The following is a 20118-nucleotide window of genomic DNA, read 5'->3' as shown; positions in this document are numbered from 1 at the left end:
AAACTGATGAGAACAAGATAAGAAGCTTTGAGAAAAGGGTCGGGATTTTGCATTCCCATTTACAGCAGTGTGAATGACGGCAAGAGCACCAAATATTGTAAGAGGCCAAAACATCATTTACAACGGGAATTTCCCATTACAATTGTCCCCATCCCCCTGCCAATGATGTAACAGGAATCCCAACATCCTAAATCCATGACCAGTACCATCTAGAAGGACAAGGGCAGCAGATATCTGGGAACACCACCACCTGCAAGTTCCCCACCAAGCCACTCGCCATCCTGACTTGGACGTATTTCGCCGTTGTTCCGCAGTCGCTGGGTCAAAATCCTGGACTTCCCTCCCTAACGGCATTGTGGGTCAACCCACAGCACGTGGACTGCAGCGATTCAGGAAGGCAGCTCACCACCACCTTCTCGAGGGCAACTAGGGATGGGTAATAAATGCTGGCCAGCCGGCGATGCCCATGTCCCACGAATGAATAAATACACATCAGGAACCTATTAGAATAAATTTACATCTCATTATCAGGCCTCTGATAATCTCTCCCTGTTACATAATCCATTTCTCATCAGTATGAGGGTATTCTGACATGAATTACGACAGGGTTGCCATGGCAGGCACCTGGCGAGCAGAACCCACCAGGGAGGTTCAGGTGAGTGTATGGCACAGCGAGGAGAGGTTCATGCCTGGGTAATCCACAGAGAATCTTCTAGGATAGAGAGTTGTGGAGAGGTTGTGCTCGCTGAAAACCCCTGTTGGGATGAACGAGGTGAAGGAACTTAGTAGTAGGCCTGGCTTCGAAGGGAATGTTGGGAGTTGGCCGTGGTATCTGATTTATAGACCAGAACAAATTAGCTTCCAGCTTGCTCATGCTGTTAAAATTCCCCAGGCAACGTAAATCAGCAAAAAAAACACTCTGGCATTGAAAGCTATGGTTCAATTCCTGCTTCCACAGCCCTGGCCTCTACTTAATGTATTGTGTTACTATGGAGCCTGCAACTATCGAACGGATGCAGAACGGACCAACCAGAACTATTGTGGGTTTGGATTAGAAGCAGCGATGAATAAATTGGTGTGTGTCACTGGAACGAGATAGTTGAGAACATTCACAGGGTATGTGCGCCATTGGCTGGGCCAGTATTTATTGCCCAACCCTAATTGCCTTTTGATTTGATTTATTATTGTCACATGTATTAACATACAGTGAGTATTGTTTCTTGCACGCTATACAGACAAAGCATACCGTTCATAGAGAAGGAAACAAAGAACAAAGAACAGTACAGCACAGGAACAGGCCCTTCGGCCCTCCAAGCCCGCGCCGCTCCCCGGTCCAGGATTGAATCCTGAATCCAGGATCCCCGCCCAATTTTCCAGCCTATCTACATACCAATATCCTATCCACCGAGCTGTCCCTCACAGCTACGATGCTTTGTTCATTACAACCTATTAACTCACCCCCACCCCCCCCATTCCAGACCATGTGATCTCCAGGGAGAGGCGAAAACCCAGAGTGAAAAACCCCAGGGCCAATATGGGGAAAAAAAAATCTGGGAAATTCCTCTCCGACGCCCTGAGGCGATCGAAACGAGTCCAGGAGATCACAATGGCCCTGATCGGAAAATGCTTCCCAACCCTAGTCATTTCCACTTCCACGAACACCATATGAATTCCCTGCCCCCGAGACAGGTTCCCAACTATCCGCAGTCTCGCTCTGTACTGGCACCAGCAAGATGATCATAGAATGAAGCCTTGAAACGAGCAACAAGGAACAATTAGCCCGCGCCGCTCCCTGGTCCAAACTAGACCACTCTTTTGTATCCCTCCATTCCCACTCCGTTCATATAGCTGTCTAGATAAGTCTTAAACGTTCCCAGTGTGTCCGCCTCCACCACCTTGCCCGGCAACACATTCCAGGCCCCCACGACCCTCTGTGTGAAATATGTCCTTCTGATATCTGTGTTAAACCTCCCCCCCTTCACCTTGAACCGATGACCCCTCGTGAACGTCGCCACCGACCCGGGGAAAAGCTTCCCACCGTTCACCCTATCTATGCCTTTCATAATTTTATACACGAGAGAGTGCAGAATGTAGTGTTACAATTATAATTAGGGTGCAGAGAAAGATCAACTTAATGTGAGGTAGGTCCATTCAAAAGTCCGACAGCAGCAGGGAAGAAGCTGTTCTTGAGTCGGTTGATACATGACCTCAGACTTTTGTATCTTTTTCCCGACCGAAGAAGGTGGAAGAGAGAATGTCCGGGGTGTGTGGGGGGTCCTTAATTATGCTGGCTGCTTTGCCGAGGCAGCAGGAAGTGTAGACAGAGTCAATGGATGGGAGGCTGGTTTGTGTGATGAATTGGGCTACATTCACAACCTTTTGTAGTTCCTTGCCGTCTTGGGCAGAGCAGGAGCCATACCAAGCTGTGATACAACCTGAAAGAATGCCCTTGAGAAAGGTGCACCGTTGCCTTGAACCAGTGCAGTCCATGTTATGTATGCAGTGCTGTTAGGGAGGGAGTCCATTCCTTTTTGACTTTTATCTCAGTGATAGAATTGAGTGACTTGCTCAGGTCAGCCACGTTTATAGAATCATAGAATCCCTATAGTGCAGAAGGAGGCCGTTCGAGCCTGCACCAAAAACAACCCACCCAGGCCCTAACTCCATAACCCCATGCATTTACCCTGCCAACCCCCCTGACACTAAGGGGCAATTTAGCATGACCAATCAACCTAACCTACACGTCTTTGGAGTGTGGGAGGAAACCGGAGCACCCGGAGGAAACCCATGCAGACACAGGGAGAATGAGCAAACTCCACACAGTGACCCAAGGCTGGAATTGAACCCAGATCCCTGGCGCTGCGAGGCAGCAGTGCTAACCACCGTGCCACCATGCCGCCCATATCAGATTTATTAGTTAACTGGATTGAAATTCCACCAGCTGCTGTGGTCAGATTTGAATTTATGTTTCTGATTAACAGTCCCAGTCTCTGGATTACTAGTCCAGTAACAAAACTACAATCCCCGTTAAGATGGCGAATTTCACCTTGTCCCTCTTTGACTGGTGGTGATTTAACCTGAGGGTCACCACGCGTCAGGTGAGGGGTGAGGTTGAGAAGGCGGGGCCTTCATGAATTACCTCAGCCGGTACGGGAATTGAATCCGCAATGTTGGCATCGTTCTGCAAGTTGCTGTCCCTTGTAGATGGTATACAGGACTTGAAGAGTCCTCCACATTAAACATCATGGGTGGCACAGTTGTTAGCATTGCTGCCTCACAGCTCAAGGGACCCGGGTTCAATTCCGGCCTCGGGTGACTGTGTGGCGTTTGCACGTTCTCCTCGTGTCTGCATGGGTTTCCTCCGGGTGCTCCGGTTTCCTCCCACATTCCAAAGATGTGTGGGTTAGGTGGATTGGCTGTGCTAAATTGATCCTTAGTGTCCCAAGATATGTAGGTTCGATAGATTAGCCAAGTGAAATGTGTGGGTTTATGGGGATAGGGCGGAGGAGTGGGTCTGGGTAAGACACTGTCAGTGAGTCGGTACAGACTCGATGGCCTCCTTCTGCACCGTAGAGATTCTATGATCCTATTCTATCATTAGGTAGGCCAGGGTCAAGGGTCACACCTCACCCGGGCTCACCTTTTGTTTCTTTACTTTACCCTTTGGCTTTTCTGCAATGACATTTTTTGTCACTCAATCTCTCCTGCCGTCCAACCTTTTCCCCCTTTCCTGCTTTCACTCTCTCCAAATCTATGACAATATCTATCTTTCCTCAGCTCTCATGAAGGGTCACTGACCTGGTAGGTTATCTCTGTTTCTCTCTCCGCAGATGCTGTCTGACCTGCTGAGTATTTCCGGCATTTTCTGTTTTTATTTCAGATTTTCAATACCTGTAGGGGGCGATCTTACCGGCTCGCTCTGCAGGTCGATCAGTGTGGCGAGCCAGTAAGATCGGACGAGAGGTGGAAAATTGGGTTTGCGCCCGGATTCTCGGCTCTGGCAATGTTACCGGCACTGAATTGCCGGTGAAGTCAGCTTGGCACCCATGAAATGTTTCTATCTTGGCTTCAATGTGAGGAAGGGATGCTTTGCTCCAGGAGTGATTCCACTGACAAATCAGGGATCTTTTGTCAAACCAAGCTTTATTCATTACACAGTTTAACTCTAACAAAATGAAGCAGCTTAATTCTTAATAGGTGGACAATCTTTAAACATGAAAAGAAACAACTCTAATTTCTAACCTATCACTAATTCTGTTCCAAATAAGCAACATTTTTTTCTTACAGACCTAAAACTTAACAGATTGAATGGAAGATGCAGGGAGGATATTCCCAATGGTTATGGGAGTCCAGAACCAGGGGTCACAGTCTGAGGATTCAGGGTAGACCATTTAGGACAGAGGTCAGGAGACATTTCTTCCCCAAAGACTGGTGACCCTGCGGAATTCATTATCACAGGAAGTAGTATATGCCAAAACATTGAATTTATTCAAGAGGCAGCTGGATATGGCACTTGGGGTGAATGGGATCAAAGGTTATGGGGAGAAAGCAGGATTAGGCTATTGAGTTGGATGATCAGCCATGATCGTGATGAATGGCGGAGCAGGCTCAAAGGGCCAAATGGCCTCCTCCTGCTCCTATCTTCTATGTTTCTGTGTAAAGCCCACTTTAAATATAGTTAGCAATCACAAATATACTTGCTGTAATAAGTATAGGCAACCTTGGAGTTTTCAGAATGTTCACATCCCGCCCGCCAAGGGAATTGTAGCGGGCGGACCATGCAAAGATCCATTGACCTTGGGTGGGATTTTCCAGTTTTGGGGCAGGAAAATCCCACCCATGGAGCTTTGAGAAGCCCACAAATTTCCCCTAACTTCAACCAGAACAATCAAACTCCAACTCCTTTCTGCAAAAACCTGTATTATTTTCCCTACAGACCCAGGATTGCATATAAACCACATTGACCCTATCAATCACTCTACTGTGAAATACCAGAGGAATGTCAGTAAACACAATGCTGAACGTAACCACTTGCAAGGTTGGAATGAGTAATTACCCTTCTCCCCCAGCATCTGAGCTTTACTGCCAGACATACCAACTACCTGTACCATAAAGCTGAATTTTAAACATTCTCCTGTAACATAAAAAACACACAATATATATAAGCATATCATTTGCACACTATCATCAAAAATGGGAGAACAAAGCTCAGTGCCATAAAGGAAAGACTGTCCGGATTTGTTAAGGGCAAAATCATGTTTGACTAAATTCACCCAACGTTGTCCCATCTCAGCTTGCCAGCTTACCTGCTGCTGAAACTCTATTCCACGCCTTTGCTTCCTCTAGACTTAACTATTCCATTACACACCTGGCTGGTCTCCCACATTCTACCCTCTGTAATCCTGAGGTCATCCAAAACTCTGCTGCTGGGGGTCCATAGTCACACCAAGCCCTCAGTCATGCCATCAGATCTGTCTTCACTGGTCTGCATCGACTCTTGTCCAGGAATATCCCTCTATGGATCCCCCTCACATTGGAATCTCCTCCAGCCCTACAATCCTCCAAGATCTCTGGGCTCCTCCAATTCTGGCCTCTTGAGAGTTCCCCAATTTCAATTGCCCCAGTATTGGTGGCCATGCCTTCATCTCCAGGCCCAAAGAGCCCTGGAATTCTCTCCCTAAAGCAGTCTGCCTCATTCCATGCCCATCTCCTTCCTGTAAAGGTGCTCCTTTAAAATCTATTTTGTTCCCTAAAAACATAAAGTAAAGTTTATTTATTAGTCACAAGTAAGGCTTACATTAACACTGCAATGAAGTTACTGTGAAAATCCCCTAGTCGTCACACAGTGTTCGGGTACACTGAGGGAGAATTTAGTATGGCACATCTTTGGACTGTGGGAGGAAACCAGAGCGCCCGAGGGAAACCTATGCAGACACGGGGAGAATGTGCAGACTCCATACAGACAGTGACCCAAGCCGGGAATCGAACCTAGGTCCCTGGCGCTGTGAGGCAGCAGTGCTAACCACTGTGCCGCCATGCCACCCCTAACCCTAATTGGCTCCTTGTGTGACTGGTAATGTTCCTGTGACACACTTAGGGTGTTTTTACTTTGTTCAAGGCGCTATATAAATGCAAGTTGCTGCTGTTGAATCCATCTGGCTTATTCCCTTTTCAGACTGGCCGGCTGTTATGAGTCTCTGGATGGAGGGAACACGGCCGATGCCTTGGTGGATTTTACGGGTGGTGTATCGGAGCCAATCGACCTGGTCCAGGGGAACTTTGCCGGCGTGGAGGACCAGAGGCTCCAGCTGTTTGAGAAGCTGCTGAAGGTGTATAGTCGTGAGGGCCTCATCAGCTGCTCCATCAGGGTAAGTACTGAGCCTGCTGACTCTCCCTTCCACCGCTTGTTGCTATCGACCACAGGGATTGCCTTTGCAGCTGCAGCCTACTCCAGGTTGTGTCGAGTGTGACCCAGTGGTGAGCACTCTTGTCTCGCAGTCAGGAGGTTGTGGGTTCGAATCCTGCGCCGGGGCCTGAGCACCAGATCCAGGCTGACGTTCTGGAGCAGCTCTGAGGCAGTGCTGCACTGTCAGCAGCACTCTCCTTCAGTTACAGAGAGTCAGAGAGAGGTTTACAGCATAAAACCAGGCCTTTCGGCCCAACTTGTCCATGTTGCCCTTTTTTTTTAAACCACTAAGCTTGTCCCAATTTCCTGCATTTGGCCCATATCCCTCTATACCCATCTTACCCATGTAACTGTCTAAATGCTTTTTAAAAGACAAAATTGTACCCACCTCTATTACTACCTCTGGCAGCTTGTTCCAGACAACTCGCCACCCTCTGTGTGAAAAAATTGCCCCTCTGAACCCTTTTGTATCTCTCCCCTCTCACCTTTAACCTATGCCCTCTAGTTTTAGACTCCCCTCCCTTTGGGAAAAGATATTGACTATCTAGCTGATCTCTGCCCCTCGTTATTTTATAGACCTCTATAAGATCGTCCCTAAGCCTCCTACGCTCCAGGGAAAAAAGTCTCAGTCTAGCCAGCCTCTCCTTATAACTCAAACCATCAAGTCCTGGTAGCACCCTAGTAAATGTTTTCTTAAACTGGGTATTTGTACAGAGTCCAAATGTGCTTTATAATCAGTGAAGTATTTTTGAAGTGTGGTCGGTGCTTCCCCCCCCAGCCCTCACCCACTCCCCACCTCCTTTTTGTCTGTTCTAACGATGGGGTCACTATCTCAAACTAAGGGCAGTACAGTGGCAGCACTCCTGCCTCTCAGTGCCAGGGACCCCGATTCGATTCCAGCCTCGGGTCACTGTCTGTGTGGAGTTTGCACGTACTCTGGGTGTTCCGGTTTCCTCCCACAGTCCAAAGATGTGTGGGTTAGGTTGATTAGCCAGGCTAAACTGCCCCCTAGTGTCAGGGAGATTAGCAGGGTAATTACGTGGGGTTGTGGGGGTAGAGCCTGGGTGGGATTGTTGTTGGTACTTGATGGGCCGAATAGCCTCCGTCTGTGCCATAACAATTCTGTGATTCAAGTTTAATTCTGCAGCACGGGGATGGTATAAGATCCAGTCATGGAATCATAGAATCCCTACAGAGCAGAAAGAAGGAGGCCATTTGGCCCATTGAGCTTGCAGTGACTCTCTGACAGAGCATCTTTCCCAGGCCCACATGCCCTATCACCATAACTATCCCATGCATTTACCCTGCTAATCCCTCTAACTATCTTTGGACACTAAGGGGCAATTTTGTGTGGCCAATCCACCTAATCTGCACATCTTTGGACTGTGGGAGGAAACCGGAGCACCCAGAGGAAACCCATGCAGACACGGGGAGAACGTGCAAACTCCACACAGACAGTGACCCAAGGCCGGAATCTACCGGGATCCCTGGCACTCTGAGGCAGCAGTGCTAACCACTGTGCCACCTCTTCATTGGATGGAATTGGGAGATTGGACCTTGGTTGATCTCCATCAGTCATCGAATCCTACAGTGCAGAGGCCATTTGGCCTATCGAGCCCGCACCAACAGCAATCCCACCCAAGCCCTATCCCCGTAACCCCATGCATTTACCCTAGCTAGTCCTTCTGACACTAAGGGGCAATTTAACATGGTCAATCCACCTAACCTGCACATCTTTGGACTGTGGGAGGAAACCGGAGCACCCGGAGGAAACCCTCGCAGACACTGGGAAATGTGCAGACTCCACACAGACAGTGACCCGAGGCTGGAATTGAACCCGGGTCCCTGGTGCTGTGAGGCAGCAGTACTAACCACTGTGCCACTGGGCCACCCAGTCTGGTCTCTTTGGCTCAGGGGTGTTGAACCTTCCCCATTTCTGTAACTTGAGCAGATACAATGGACCACAATTAGGGCCTCCTGGGATACTGAGCTCGGGACTACACACAGTGGTTAGAACTACTGCCTCACAGTGCCAGGGACCTGGGTTCAATTCCTGGATTGGGTCACTGTATGGAATTTGCGCATTCTCCCTGTGTCTGTGTGGGTTTTCTCCGCGTGCTCCGGTTTCCTTCCACAGTCAAAGATGTGCATGTTAGGTGGATTGGCCATGTTAAATTGCTCCTTAGTGTGGGGGAACTAGCTCGGGTAAAGACGTGGGGTTACGGGGATAGGGCCTGGGTGGGATTGTGGTTGGTGCAGACTTGATGTGCTGAATGGCCTCCTTCTGCACTCTATGATCTATGATATCAAGTGAATCCATTGTCTTTGTCTTGTTGGTTACTGCAGGTCACGTCAGCGGCCGAGATGGAAACCCGCCTGAGCACCGGCCTGGTCAAAGGTCACGCATATGCCGTGACGGACATGCGTAAAGTACGGCTGGGGCACGGTCTCTTTGCCTTCTTCAAAGCGGAAAAGCTGTTCATGATCAGGATGAGGAACCCCTGGGGTCAAAAGGAATGGAACGGCCCGTGGAGCGATAGGTGAGGTCACTCTCTATAGCTGGCAAAAGGTATCTTCATGTGTGAAGGCCTGTTGTACATCACTCCGCTTTAACCCTTGGTGTGAGAGCAGTGACCAAAGTGGTTTCGGTGTGAATTTGCGGCATGGAGCGAGATCCTTTGGCGCGACTGGTCGAGATTGATCAATTATACTCTAGAGACGCCTCCTCCCATCATATTCCATCTTGCCCAGTCAGCATATCTTTCTACAGGAAACCTGAAATAAAAACAGAAAGTGTTGGAAACATTCAACTGGTCCGATAGCGTATGTGGAGAGAGAAACTGAGAGTTGATATTGCAGACCTGTGACTTTTCATCAGAACTGGAAAACCTGAGAGGTGTGAATAGGTTTTAAACAAATACAGAGAGGTGGAGAAGTGAAGAGGATGAGAAAGGGATGAGGTGGAAGGTAGGAGAGATGAAGTGGCAAAGATTAATGGTGAAAGGCAAAAGGATGTGGTAATGGGACAGGTGGATCTAGACGAGCTGTGAAAAGTACTGCTTGCCCCAACCGTTCCATTTGATAATCCCCACATTCTCATCAGGGAAGGTGATGGTCCAGTGGTATAATCACTAGACTATTAATCTATAAACTCAGCTAGTCTTCTGGGAACCAGGGTTCCAACCCCGTCACAGCAGATGGGACTAGTTAAGGTAAATGTATAGGGTTATGGGGATAGGGCCTGGGTGAGATTGTGGTCGGTGCAGATGGGCCGAATGGTCTCCTTCTGTACTTTCGGATTCTATGTCCCTTTTTCCTTTTTTTGGTTTCTGGAGGCTTATTTAACTGTCTCTGACTCAAAATTATCTGGAAAAGAGGGGTGTCTTGATAAACAAACCATGATTATGCAAGTGTCTGATTGGGTAGTATTTATTTTGGAGCTATGCAGTGCTGACACAGGTTTACATGTGTAACTGACTGGATTCAGAGCTTTAAGATGTCTGCTCCACACTTCAGCTCCTTCCTCCAGCTCTTTCTACAGTTTTGTTTCCGGAGTCCACACCAAGCAAGGTGAACATCAATTGTAAACAGACTCACATAATCAAAAATGGAACAATTGAACACCATAGTGAGCTGTAGAGAAGATTCTTCCACTTGTGGTGTGGGGGAGACATAAACTAGGCTAAAATAAATCCAAAAAGCAGTTAAGGAGAAACCTCTACAGAGGGTGGTCAGAATGTGGAATATGCTACCTTCAATGTCATTGAGAATAGCATAGACCCGTTTAAGGGAAAACATGAAAGAGAGAGAAGGGAATAGAAGGGTATGCTGATAGGGTCAAGATTTTTTGAGGTTTCAACACCTACATAGAGCAGTTAGACCAACTATCCTGTTTCTATACCATAAATTCAATGCAACACTCTTCAATGCTATCATCCAACGGGTGAATTTATGATTTATTAGTTACATTCGTTTTCCTTTCTCCTCAATTTATAATCCTTCAACTTTTATTCTATCCTGAAAGTGTGAAACCCGTCCAAAATGAATAAATTTGGCTAGCGGCTTTCACCCTCAGTGAGATCTTCCTCGCTCTTTGCCATGTTTTAATACAGGATTATGTCACCTACCCCACATGGGTCTGAGTAAGACTGGAATAACTCTTTGTCTTCACAGCTCTACGGAGTGGCAGAAGGTCAGCAGAGGGGAACGTGAGGCTATGGGTGTCACCGTGCGGGATGATGGCGAGTTCTGGTGAGTCTTCAAGAGGGTCTTTTTTATTGGATACCAGCGATGGATCAAATATAGAAACATAGAAGATAGGAGCAGGAGCAGGCCATGTGGCCCTTCGATCTTGCTCCGCCATTCATTACGATCATGGCTGATTGTCCAACTCAATAGCCTAATCCTGCTTTCTCCCCATAACCTTTGATCCCATTCGCCCCAAGTGCTATATCCAGCCACCTCTTGAATACATTCAATGTTTTGGTATCAACTACTTCATGTGGTAATGAATTCCACAGGCTCCCCATCCTTTGGGTGAAGAAATGTCTCCTCATCTCCATCCTAAATGGTCTACCCTGAATCCTCAGACTGTGACCCCTGGTTCTGGACACCCCCACCATCGGGAACATCCTTCCTGTATCTACCCTGTCTAGTCCTGTTAGAATTTTATAAGTCTCTATGAGATCCCCCCCTTCATTTGTCTGAACTCCAGTGAAAACAATCCTAACCTAGTTAATCTCTCCTCATACATCAGTCCCGCCACCCCCGGAACCAGCCTGGTAAACCTTCGCTGCACTCCCTCGAGAGCAAGAACATCTTTCCTCAGAAAAGGAGACCAAAACTGCTCACAATACCCTAGGTGTGGCCTCACCAAGGCCCTGTATATTTGGGCCTCTCGTGAGATTTAACGGCCATTAAGGGACTTGCCTTTTTGTAGCGCCTTTCACAATGTGAAGACAATCTAAAGCGCTATTCTGCCAGTGAAGTATAGGAACTGCTATAATGCAGGAAAGGCAACAATTTGTACACAGCAAGCTTCCAAAAACAGCAATGTGACAATGGCCAGTCTCCTTTTATCGATGTTGATTGAAATATTGGCCAGGACACTGGGGGAGGTGGTGTCACAGTGGTACTGTCACTGGACTAATAACCCAGCGAGTAATCTCGAGATCCAGGGTAATAGTCCAGGGTAATCTCGAGATCCAGGGTAATAGTCGGGGGACTGGGTTCGAATACCAACCACAGCAGATGGTGACATTTGAATTCACCAAAAATCTGGAATTAAAAGTCTAATGATGACCATGAAAACATTGTTGATTGTCAGAAAAACCCATCAGGTTCTCTAATGTCCTTTAGGGAAGGAAATCTGCCGTCCTTACCCGGTCTGGCCTACATGTGACTAGAGCCACAGCAATGAGGTTGACTCTTAAATGCCCTCTGAAATGGCCGAGCAAGGCACTTAGTTCAAAGGCAACTAGGGATGGGCAGTAAATGCTGTCCCAGCGGACTGGGGTGATCGGTATATTGAGTAATAGAAACACAGAAGATAGGAGCAGGAGGAGGCCATTCGGCCCTTCGAGCCTGCTCCACCATTCATCACGATCATGGCTGATTGTCCAACTCAATAGCCTAATCCTGCTTTCTCCCCATAACCTTTGATCCCAAAATGCTTGTTTGGGTTTCAGGATGTCGTTTGATGATTTCTGCACGAACTTCACGGACCTGGTTGTGTGCCGTATCATCAACACCTCCTTCTTCAGCTTCCACAAGACCTGGGAGGAGGCCATGGTGAAGGGCGCATGGACCAGGCACGAGGACCCACTGCAAAACCGCGCAGGAGGATGCATCAATAACCGCGACACCTTCCTGCAGAACCCACAAGTAAGGACAGCATCCTGCCAAAGCCTCGAGGTGTAGGATGCTGTGAGGGTTGGGACGGTGGGGAGGAAGAGGAGGTGAGGCAGGAAGCAAGGCTTAGTTGGCAGCAGGCTTGGCTTTAAGCATGGAGAGTCAAAGAATCCCACAGTGCAGAAGGAGGCCATTTGGCCCATCAAGTCTTCACTGTCAACAATCCCATCCTAGCCCCCTAACCCCACGTATTTGCACTGCTACTCCCCCTGACACTAAATGACAATTTAGCATGGCCATTCCACCAAACCTGCACATGTTTGGATTGTGGGAGGAAGCCGGAGCGCCCGGAGGAAACGCACGCAGACACAGGGAGAATGTGCGGACTCCGCACAGACAGTGACCTGAGGCTGGAATTGAACCCAGGTCCCTGGCGCTTTGAGGCAGCAGTGCTAACCATTGTGCATCCCAAAGAGAAGATGGAGGCAAAGCAGGTAACAATGTGGGGAGAAGGGCCTAATCCGAGACAATGCAATCTATTGATTTGTCCCTCATTGTGTCGATGGGTCCATAAGACCATAAGACATAGGAGCAGAATTAGGCCATTCAGCCCCTCGAGTCTGCTTCGCCATTCAATCATGACTGATATGATTCTCATCCCCATTCTCCTGCCTTTTCCCCATAGCCCCTGATCCCCTTATTAATCAAGAACCTATCTATCTCCATCTTAAAGACACTCAATGACCTGACCTCCACAGCCTTCTGCGGCAAAGAGTCCCACAGATTCACCACTCTCTGGCTGAAGAAATTCCTCATCAGTTTTAAAGGAGCATCCCTTCACTCTGAGGTTGTGCCCTCGAGTTCTAGTCTCTCTCACTAGTAGAAACATCCTCCCCATGTCCACTCTATCTAGACTTCTCAGTATTCTGTAAATTTCAATTCTATCCCCCCTCATCCTTCTAAACTCCATTGAGTGTAGACCCAGACTCCTCAACCGCTCCTCATATGACAAACCCTTCATTCCCTGGGATCATTCTTGTGAACCTCCTCTGGACTCCTCCAAGGCCAGCACATCCTTCCTTAGGTATGAGGCCCAAAACTGCTCACAATATTCCAAATGGGGTCTGACCAGAGCCTTATACAGCCTCAGCAATACAAAGACATGAACTCACTTTGAAGGTTTTGCCCAGGGATGTATCTTTGGAAATTTGGGCTGAGAAATGGCGGTGGAATGGTAATGTCTCTGCGTTTCTAATTCAGCCCAGGCTCTGGGGACACAGGTTCAAATCCCACCACGTTATTCCAATTCAATGAATTAGTCAAAAAAAATCTGGAATTGAAAGCTAGTTCCTGTAGCCCCCGAAATCATCGTCGATTGTTTTAGAAACCCGTCAGGTTCAGTAGTGTCCTTTTAGGGAAGGAAATTTGCCATCCTTCCCTGCTGTGGGCTGCGTGTGACTCCAGACTCATTACAAAGTGACTGACCTTTAACTGCCCTCAAATAACAACAAATGGGCAACAAATACTGGCGTTGTCAGTGACGACTACATCCCCTGAAATAAATAATGTGAATGCAATGTGTTCTTCACTGAGAATAGTGGTGACATTTCATTTAGTCAAGGAGGAGTATTGAATGAGATCTGTACAGTGAGTTGTTATTCTGCTGTCCGAGCTTTATTCTACTCCCCGCTCCTTACAAGATCATACAATCCCTATGGTGCAGAAGGAGGCCATTCGGCCCATCGGGTCTGCACCGATCACAATCCCACCCAGGCCCTATCCCCGCAACCCCATGCATTTATCCTAGATCCCCTGACACTAAGGGGCAATTTTTAGTATGGCCAATCCAACAAACCCGCACATCTTTGGACTGTAGGAGGAAACCGGAGAACCCGGAGGAAACCCATGCAGACATAGGGAGGACGGGCAAACTTCACACAGACAGTGACACACAAGCCGGGAATTGAACCCGGATCCCTGGCGCTGTGAGGCAGCAGTGCTAACCACTGTGCCACCGTGCCGTCCTTGTTGGCCTTCAGTTTTCTCCACTCTTGACATTTTGACCCAGGGTCACCGATTACCCCCCCCCAAAAAAAGCAGCTGAACGCGTAAATGATTGTAAAGCAGTACATTAAAAGCAACAGTTTAAATATGATGCATGAGCTGAACCGACAGTTAACAACACCAGCCCTGTGACAGGTAAGGACAGTTTACCGGCCCCAGAGGGCCAACACATGGATGACACAGAGTGAGCGTTGATCTTGGCGGCAGTCCCTTCAACTCTCAGCCATCTTGAGCTGACGGAGATATTTGGAAGCTCTCTCCTAACCTGCCTCTGGTCCTACCTCCCAATCTGCCTCTGATTCTGTACTCCAGTGAAAGGTGCATGAAACTGGTGGGGCTCCCAAGGAGCATTTATTACACTCTCCTAAGATTTCTTACACTGTGCCGAAAGAATTCCTGTAGCAATTCATCGTATTCAAAGAACAAAGAAAAGTACAGCACAGGAACAGGCCCTTCGGCCCTCCAAGCCCCTGCCGATCGTGATGCCCTAACTAAACTGAAAAAAACCTTCTGCCCTTACTCAGTCCGTATCCCTCTATTCCCTCCCTATTCATGCACCCATCCAGGTGCCTCTTAAATGTTGCTAATGTGCCTGCTTCCACCACCTCCTCTGGCAGCGCGTTCCAGGCACCCACCACTCTCTGCGTGAAAAACTTCCCCCGCACATCTCCCTTAAACTTTCCCACCTTGAACCTGTGCCCCCTTGTAATTGACACTTCCACCCTGGGAAAAAGCCTCTGACTATCCACCCTGTCTGTACCTCGCATAATTTTGTAGACCTCTATCAGGTCTCCCCTCAGCCTCAGTCTTTCCAGTGAAAACAATCCTAGTTTATTCAACCTCTCCTCACAGCCGACACCCTCGAGACCAGGCAACATCCTGGTGAACCTTCTTTGCACTCTCTCCAAAGCTTCCACATCCTTTTTTTGGGGGGGTAATCGGTGACCCTGGGTCAAAATGTCAAGAGTGGAGAAAACTGAAGGCCAACAAGGACGGCACGGTAGCACCGCGGTTAGCACTGCTGCCTCACAGCGCCAGGGATCCGGGTTCAAGTGTGGTGACCAAAACTGCACGCAATACTCTAAATGTGGCCTAGCCAAGGTTTTATATAGCTGTAACATGATTTTCCAAACATGTACTCATTTGATTACTTCACTAACGGTCTAATAAGTTAGTATTCAATTTGTTGAAAAATTGGATGTGAAAGGGCCTGTATCAGTGGATGTGACGGCGAGGTGGCAGGGTTGTTCTTAGAAGTCCACCTCTTTCACTAATGTCCTTTAGGGAAGGAAATCTGCCGTTCTTACCCGGTCTGGCCTACATGTGACTCCAGAGCCACAGCAATGTGGTTCACTCTTAACTGCCCTCTGAAATGGTTTAACAAACTGCTCAGTTGCACTAAGCTGCTGCAAGCATGTTTGGGAGCACTTCACCACACCATCTGTGGTGGCTCAAGAAGATGGCTCACCACCACCTCCTCCAAGGCATCTAGGGATGCACCGCGGCCTGGCCAGGGGTGCCCACAAGCTGCCTATGAATGTGTAAAGGTTTCTAATCTGTAATGGAAGCTTCTCCAGCTTGAGTGTGGAGCTATTGCTTACCCTCCCTTTGTGTTTTAAAGTGCGTTCTGTTTGGTCTAACTCCCACCAGTATATATTCGATGTCAAGAAGGAAGTGGACGAAGTGTTAATCTGTCTGCAGCAGAAAGATGTCCGTTATAACCGGCAGCAGGGCAAAGGCGAGAAGCTCTCCATGGGTTTCGAGGTGTACAGGGTAAGGTCTCTTGAACAATCTCTCTCCATGGTGAGGGAAGTCAGGGCTGAAGTGTCTTCTCTAAAGGTAAACTTGCAGGTTGAGTCCGTAATTAAGAAAGCAAATGTAATGTTGTCATTTATCTCAAGAGGCTTGGAATACAAAAGCAGGGATGTACTTCTGAGGCTTTATAAAGCACTGGTTAGGCCCCATTTGGAGTACTGTGAGCAATTTTGGGCCCCACACCTCAGGAAGGACATACTGGCACTGGAGCGGGTCCAGCGGAGATTCACACGGATGATCCCAGGAATGGTAGGCCTGACATACGATGAACGTCTGAGGATCGTGGGATTATATTCATTGGAGTTTAGGAGGTTGAGGGGAGATCTGATAGAAACTTACAAGATAATGAACGGCTTAGATAGGATGGACGTAGGGAAGTTGTTTCCATTAACAGGGGAGACTAGGACGCGGGGGCACAGCCTTAGAATAAAAGGGAGTCACTTTAGAACAGAGATGAGGAGAAATTTCTTCAGCCAGAGAGTGGTGGGTCTGTGGAATTCATTGCCACAGAGGGCTGTGGAGGCCGAGACGTTGAGCGTCTTCAAGACAGAAATTGATAAATTCTTGATTTCTCGAGGAATTAAGGGCTATGGGGAGAGAGCGGGTAAATGGAGTTGAAATCAACCATGATTGAATGGTGGAGTGGACTCGATGGGCCGAATGGCCTTACTTCCGCTCCTATGTCTTATGGTCTTATGGCATTATTCCTAATGCCACCCATTAAGATGCCAAATGTGCCCAGTGGAGAGGCACAGTGGAAAGATACGGGTCGTTTGGTAGCATTGTAGTTCTGTTATATACATTATTCTATGTTGTGTTATTATATATTATTGAACCAGACAGGAAGGGTATTTGATGAGCAGATCTCTGTTGACGGAATCTGTTCTTGAATAACTTTGACAGAAGTGAATAGTGTCATGAGTACTGAGAATTATCTCTTGCCTCAGCATTACTGCTGGAATTGTTCAGGAGAGCCAATGGCCTGGTGGTATTATCGCGAGACTACTAATCCAGAAACCCAGCTAATATTCTGGGGATTCAGGTTCTAATCCCGCCACGGCAGATGGTGGAATTTGAATTTGATTAAAAATATCTGGATTTGAGAATCTACTGATGACCGTGAAACCATTGTCGATTGTCGGAAAAACCTATCTGGTTCACTAATGTCCTTTAGGGAAGGAAATCTGCCGTCCTTACCTGGTCTGGCCTACAAGTGACTCCAGACCCACAGCAATGTGGTTGACTCTCAACAGCTGTCTGAAATGGCCCAGTAAGCCACTCAGTTCCAGGGCAACTAGGGTTGGGCAATAAATGCTGACCAGCCAGCGACGCCCATGTCCCACGAATGAGTTAAAAAATTAAAACAAGGCGACATGCCAGGCAAATCAGTTCATAGAATCATAGAATCCCTACAGTGCAGAAGGAGGCCACTTGGCCCACATTTGCCATTCTCTAGAAGAGAAAGGAGTTTGAGAATAGGTATTCAGGATGGGGCAATTTTAATGTATTAGAATTGTTTTTAATGTATTTTGATTAAAGTTGGATCTTTCTGATCGGGTAATTTTCTTTATTCAGTTGTATATTCTATCAAATGTGCATTGGACCCCAAACAATTTTCCATCTGGATAATAATGTGAATATCACATCACTGGATTAGTCATCCAGAGACTTGGACTAATGATCTCATAACACGAGTTCGAATCCTGTCATGACAGCTGGAGGAATTTAATTTGGTCATTAAAATAAATTTCGGGAAACAAGGCTAGATGGTCAACCTGGACGACACGGTGGCACAGTGGCTGCCTCAGAGCGCCAGGGGCCCGGGTTCAATTCCACCTTGGGTCACTGTCTGTGTGGGGTCTGCACATTCTCCCCGTGTCTGCGTGGGTTTCCTCCGGGTGCTCCGGTTTCCTCCCACAGTCCAAAGGCATGCAGCTTAGGTGCATTGGCCATGCTAACCACACTGGTTCCCCATGGCTGATACTCTCCCGATATCGCCTGCCCTTTGCTCCATTGATTTTGAAGTGAATTGGCTTTGACAGGTTGAACTCAACCGGGACTACCGGATGCACACCATTCAGCAGAAGGTGGCCAGCTCCGTCTACATCAACTCCAAGACCATCTTCCTGCGGGAACAGCTCCCTCAGGGTCGCTATGTCGTCATCCCAACCACCTTCGAGCCAGGCATCCAGGGCGAGTTCTTATTGAGGACCTTCACCGATGTGCCATCGAACTTCAGGTAAGACCTCGACGCGTAAGTGAACTCCTGTGATGAGAATGCCTTGAGGTGGTGGCAGAGGTGAGACTCCCTCCTCTCCTCTGGCTTCCTGTGTCTGCCTGCATGCTTCACTCTCCCAAACCCCCGATCACATTCCCTGCCGCTCTCCATTCACGCTCAAATGAATCAGCTGCCTCTTGCCTGCATTTCACAATGCCCTCCCTACACTCCACCACCTCGCTACCCTGGTTTCATTGCAAACTGTGTCTGTACTGTGATTAGAGAGTTTACAACCGGAAAACAAACACAGTCTAGGCTGTTGCTTAGCAACCAGGGGACACTTTAGGTTAGAAATAATTTTTGAGCTTAGTTTTAAGCTGGCTCCAGCAGCAGTTGGAACTAGATAACCGGAGAGGAAGCAGCTCTCACAGAAACTGCCAGAAGAAGAGAGGCAGGACAGTGGAGTAAAGGCAAGAAAGCAAATCCCAGAAGCTAAAGATCAGATAGTACTAGATAGTACCAGGGAATGATTCCCCGGAAGACTGAAGTCAAAGGGACAAGAAGAACTGGAAATTTAACAAGGCGCTGTTCCCTGGAGTTAAAGAAAGGGGCAGAGAGAGGATCCCAGTTAAAGATGGAGCTGAAATATGCAGACGTGGTGAAGTTGGCTAGCGAAAAGCCAGACGTCTCAAGTACTCCTAAGGTTGGTGACACCTTAATACAGTCTGTGAAGCAGTGGTGTTCTATTGGCATGGCTGGGTACCTGAGAGATTGTGTGGAAGCTTGAATGCACGTGGCATGCCAAGGCAGATGAATACAGGAAGGAGAGATTGAAATCCTGGAAGTGGATCCTTGGTGAAGGCACCTGAGAGAAAGCATTGTTTTGGGGGAAGATTCAAAGGTGTATCTTTTCGAGTGTGGAGTTTAGACCACTTGTGTGGAAGTCAGAGTTCCAGTGAGACCACAGTGTGACAAACATCTAGGGGAATTTGATGAGGAATGCACAGAAGTTGTATTGGGTGGCGCCTGCCACTTGGCTTCAGAGTCTGGTGTGTCTTAACACAGTTGGCCTGTTGGTTTACATGGACTGTGTACTTACTGAGAACATTATAGGATATGATGTATTCTGTTACTTGTGTATTCCTTAAAAATCTGTGTACATTTGTGAAGATACAGGTGGGAGTGAAGGAGTATTGTATTATAGTTCTTTTGTTAAAATTTAATTGGCAGTTCCGTGACTTTGTTCAGCCAGATCTCTAAACAAAAAAATAGAAGTTACCGTCTACTGAGCCAGGGTTCAAATCTGGGACCTTTCCGTCCAGTTAGAACATCAGCTGGGATCATGTTGAATACATTTAAGGTTGGGGATGGAGAGATTTTCGATATCTTGGGGAATTATCGGATATGGGGAGCGAGCGAGAAAGTGGAGTTGAAGCTCATGACTATGTTGAGTGGCAGAGCAGGCTCGATGGGCTGAATGGCCTACTCCTGCTCTTGATCTTGGGTGGGTGAAGAGAACTTGCTTCCTTTTTGTGGAAGAGTCCAGAGCAAAGGGGATCAGCGATAGAAAATCGTCAGAGTCGGCTATGAGGAGAGTTTGAATAAACTAGGGTTGTTTTCACTGGAAAGATGGAGGCTGAAGGAGACCTGATAGAGGTCTACAAAATAGACAGGGTGGATAGTCAGAGGCCTTTTCCCAGGGTAGAAGTGTCAATTACGAGTCGGCACAGGTTCAAGGTGAGAGGGAGAAAGTTTAAGGGAGATG

General features: G+C 47.7%; 1 protein-coding gene across 2 annotated transcripts in view; it reads left to right on the top strand.

Moving 5' to 3' along the window:
• capn5a (calpain 5a) overlaps positions 1-20118 on the top strand; it is a 102249-nt gene that overhangs the window by 65192 nt on the left and 16939 nt on the right. For both annotated transcript variants that reach the window (XM_078222570.1, XM_078222569.1), the window contains exons 5-10: positions 6176-6368; positions 8753-8946; positions 10580-10657; positions 12094-12289; positions 15971-16093; positions 18178-18374. In XM_078222570.1, coding sequence (XP_078078696.1) covers positions 6176-6368; positions 8753-8946; positions 10580-10657; positions 12094-12289; positions 15971-16093; positions 18178-18374 — 981 coding nt within the window. The remainder of the gene's footprint in view (positions 1-6175; positions 6369-8752; positions 8947-10579; positions 10658-12093; positions 12290-15970; positions 16094-18177; positions 18375-20118) is intronic.

The sequence above is a fragment of the Mustelus asterias genome, chromosome 10 (assembly GCF_964213995.1).
Source record: "Mustelus asterias chromosome 10, sMusAst1.hap1.1, whole genome shotgun sequence".
In the NCBI taxonomy this organism is placed as follows: Eukaryota; Metazoa; Chordata; class Chondrichthyes; order Carcharhiniformes; family Triakidae; genus Mustelus; species Mustelus asterias.
The sequence above is the reverse complement of the archived record's forward strand: the minus strand, read 5'-3'. Positions and strand labels throughout refer to the sequence as shown.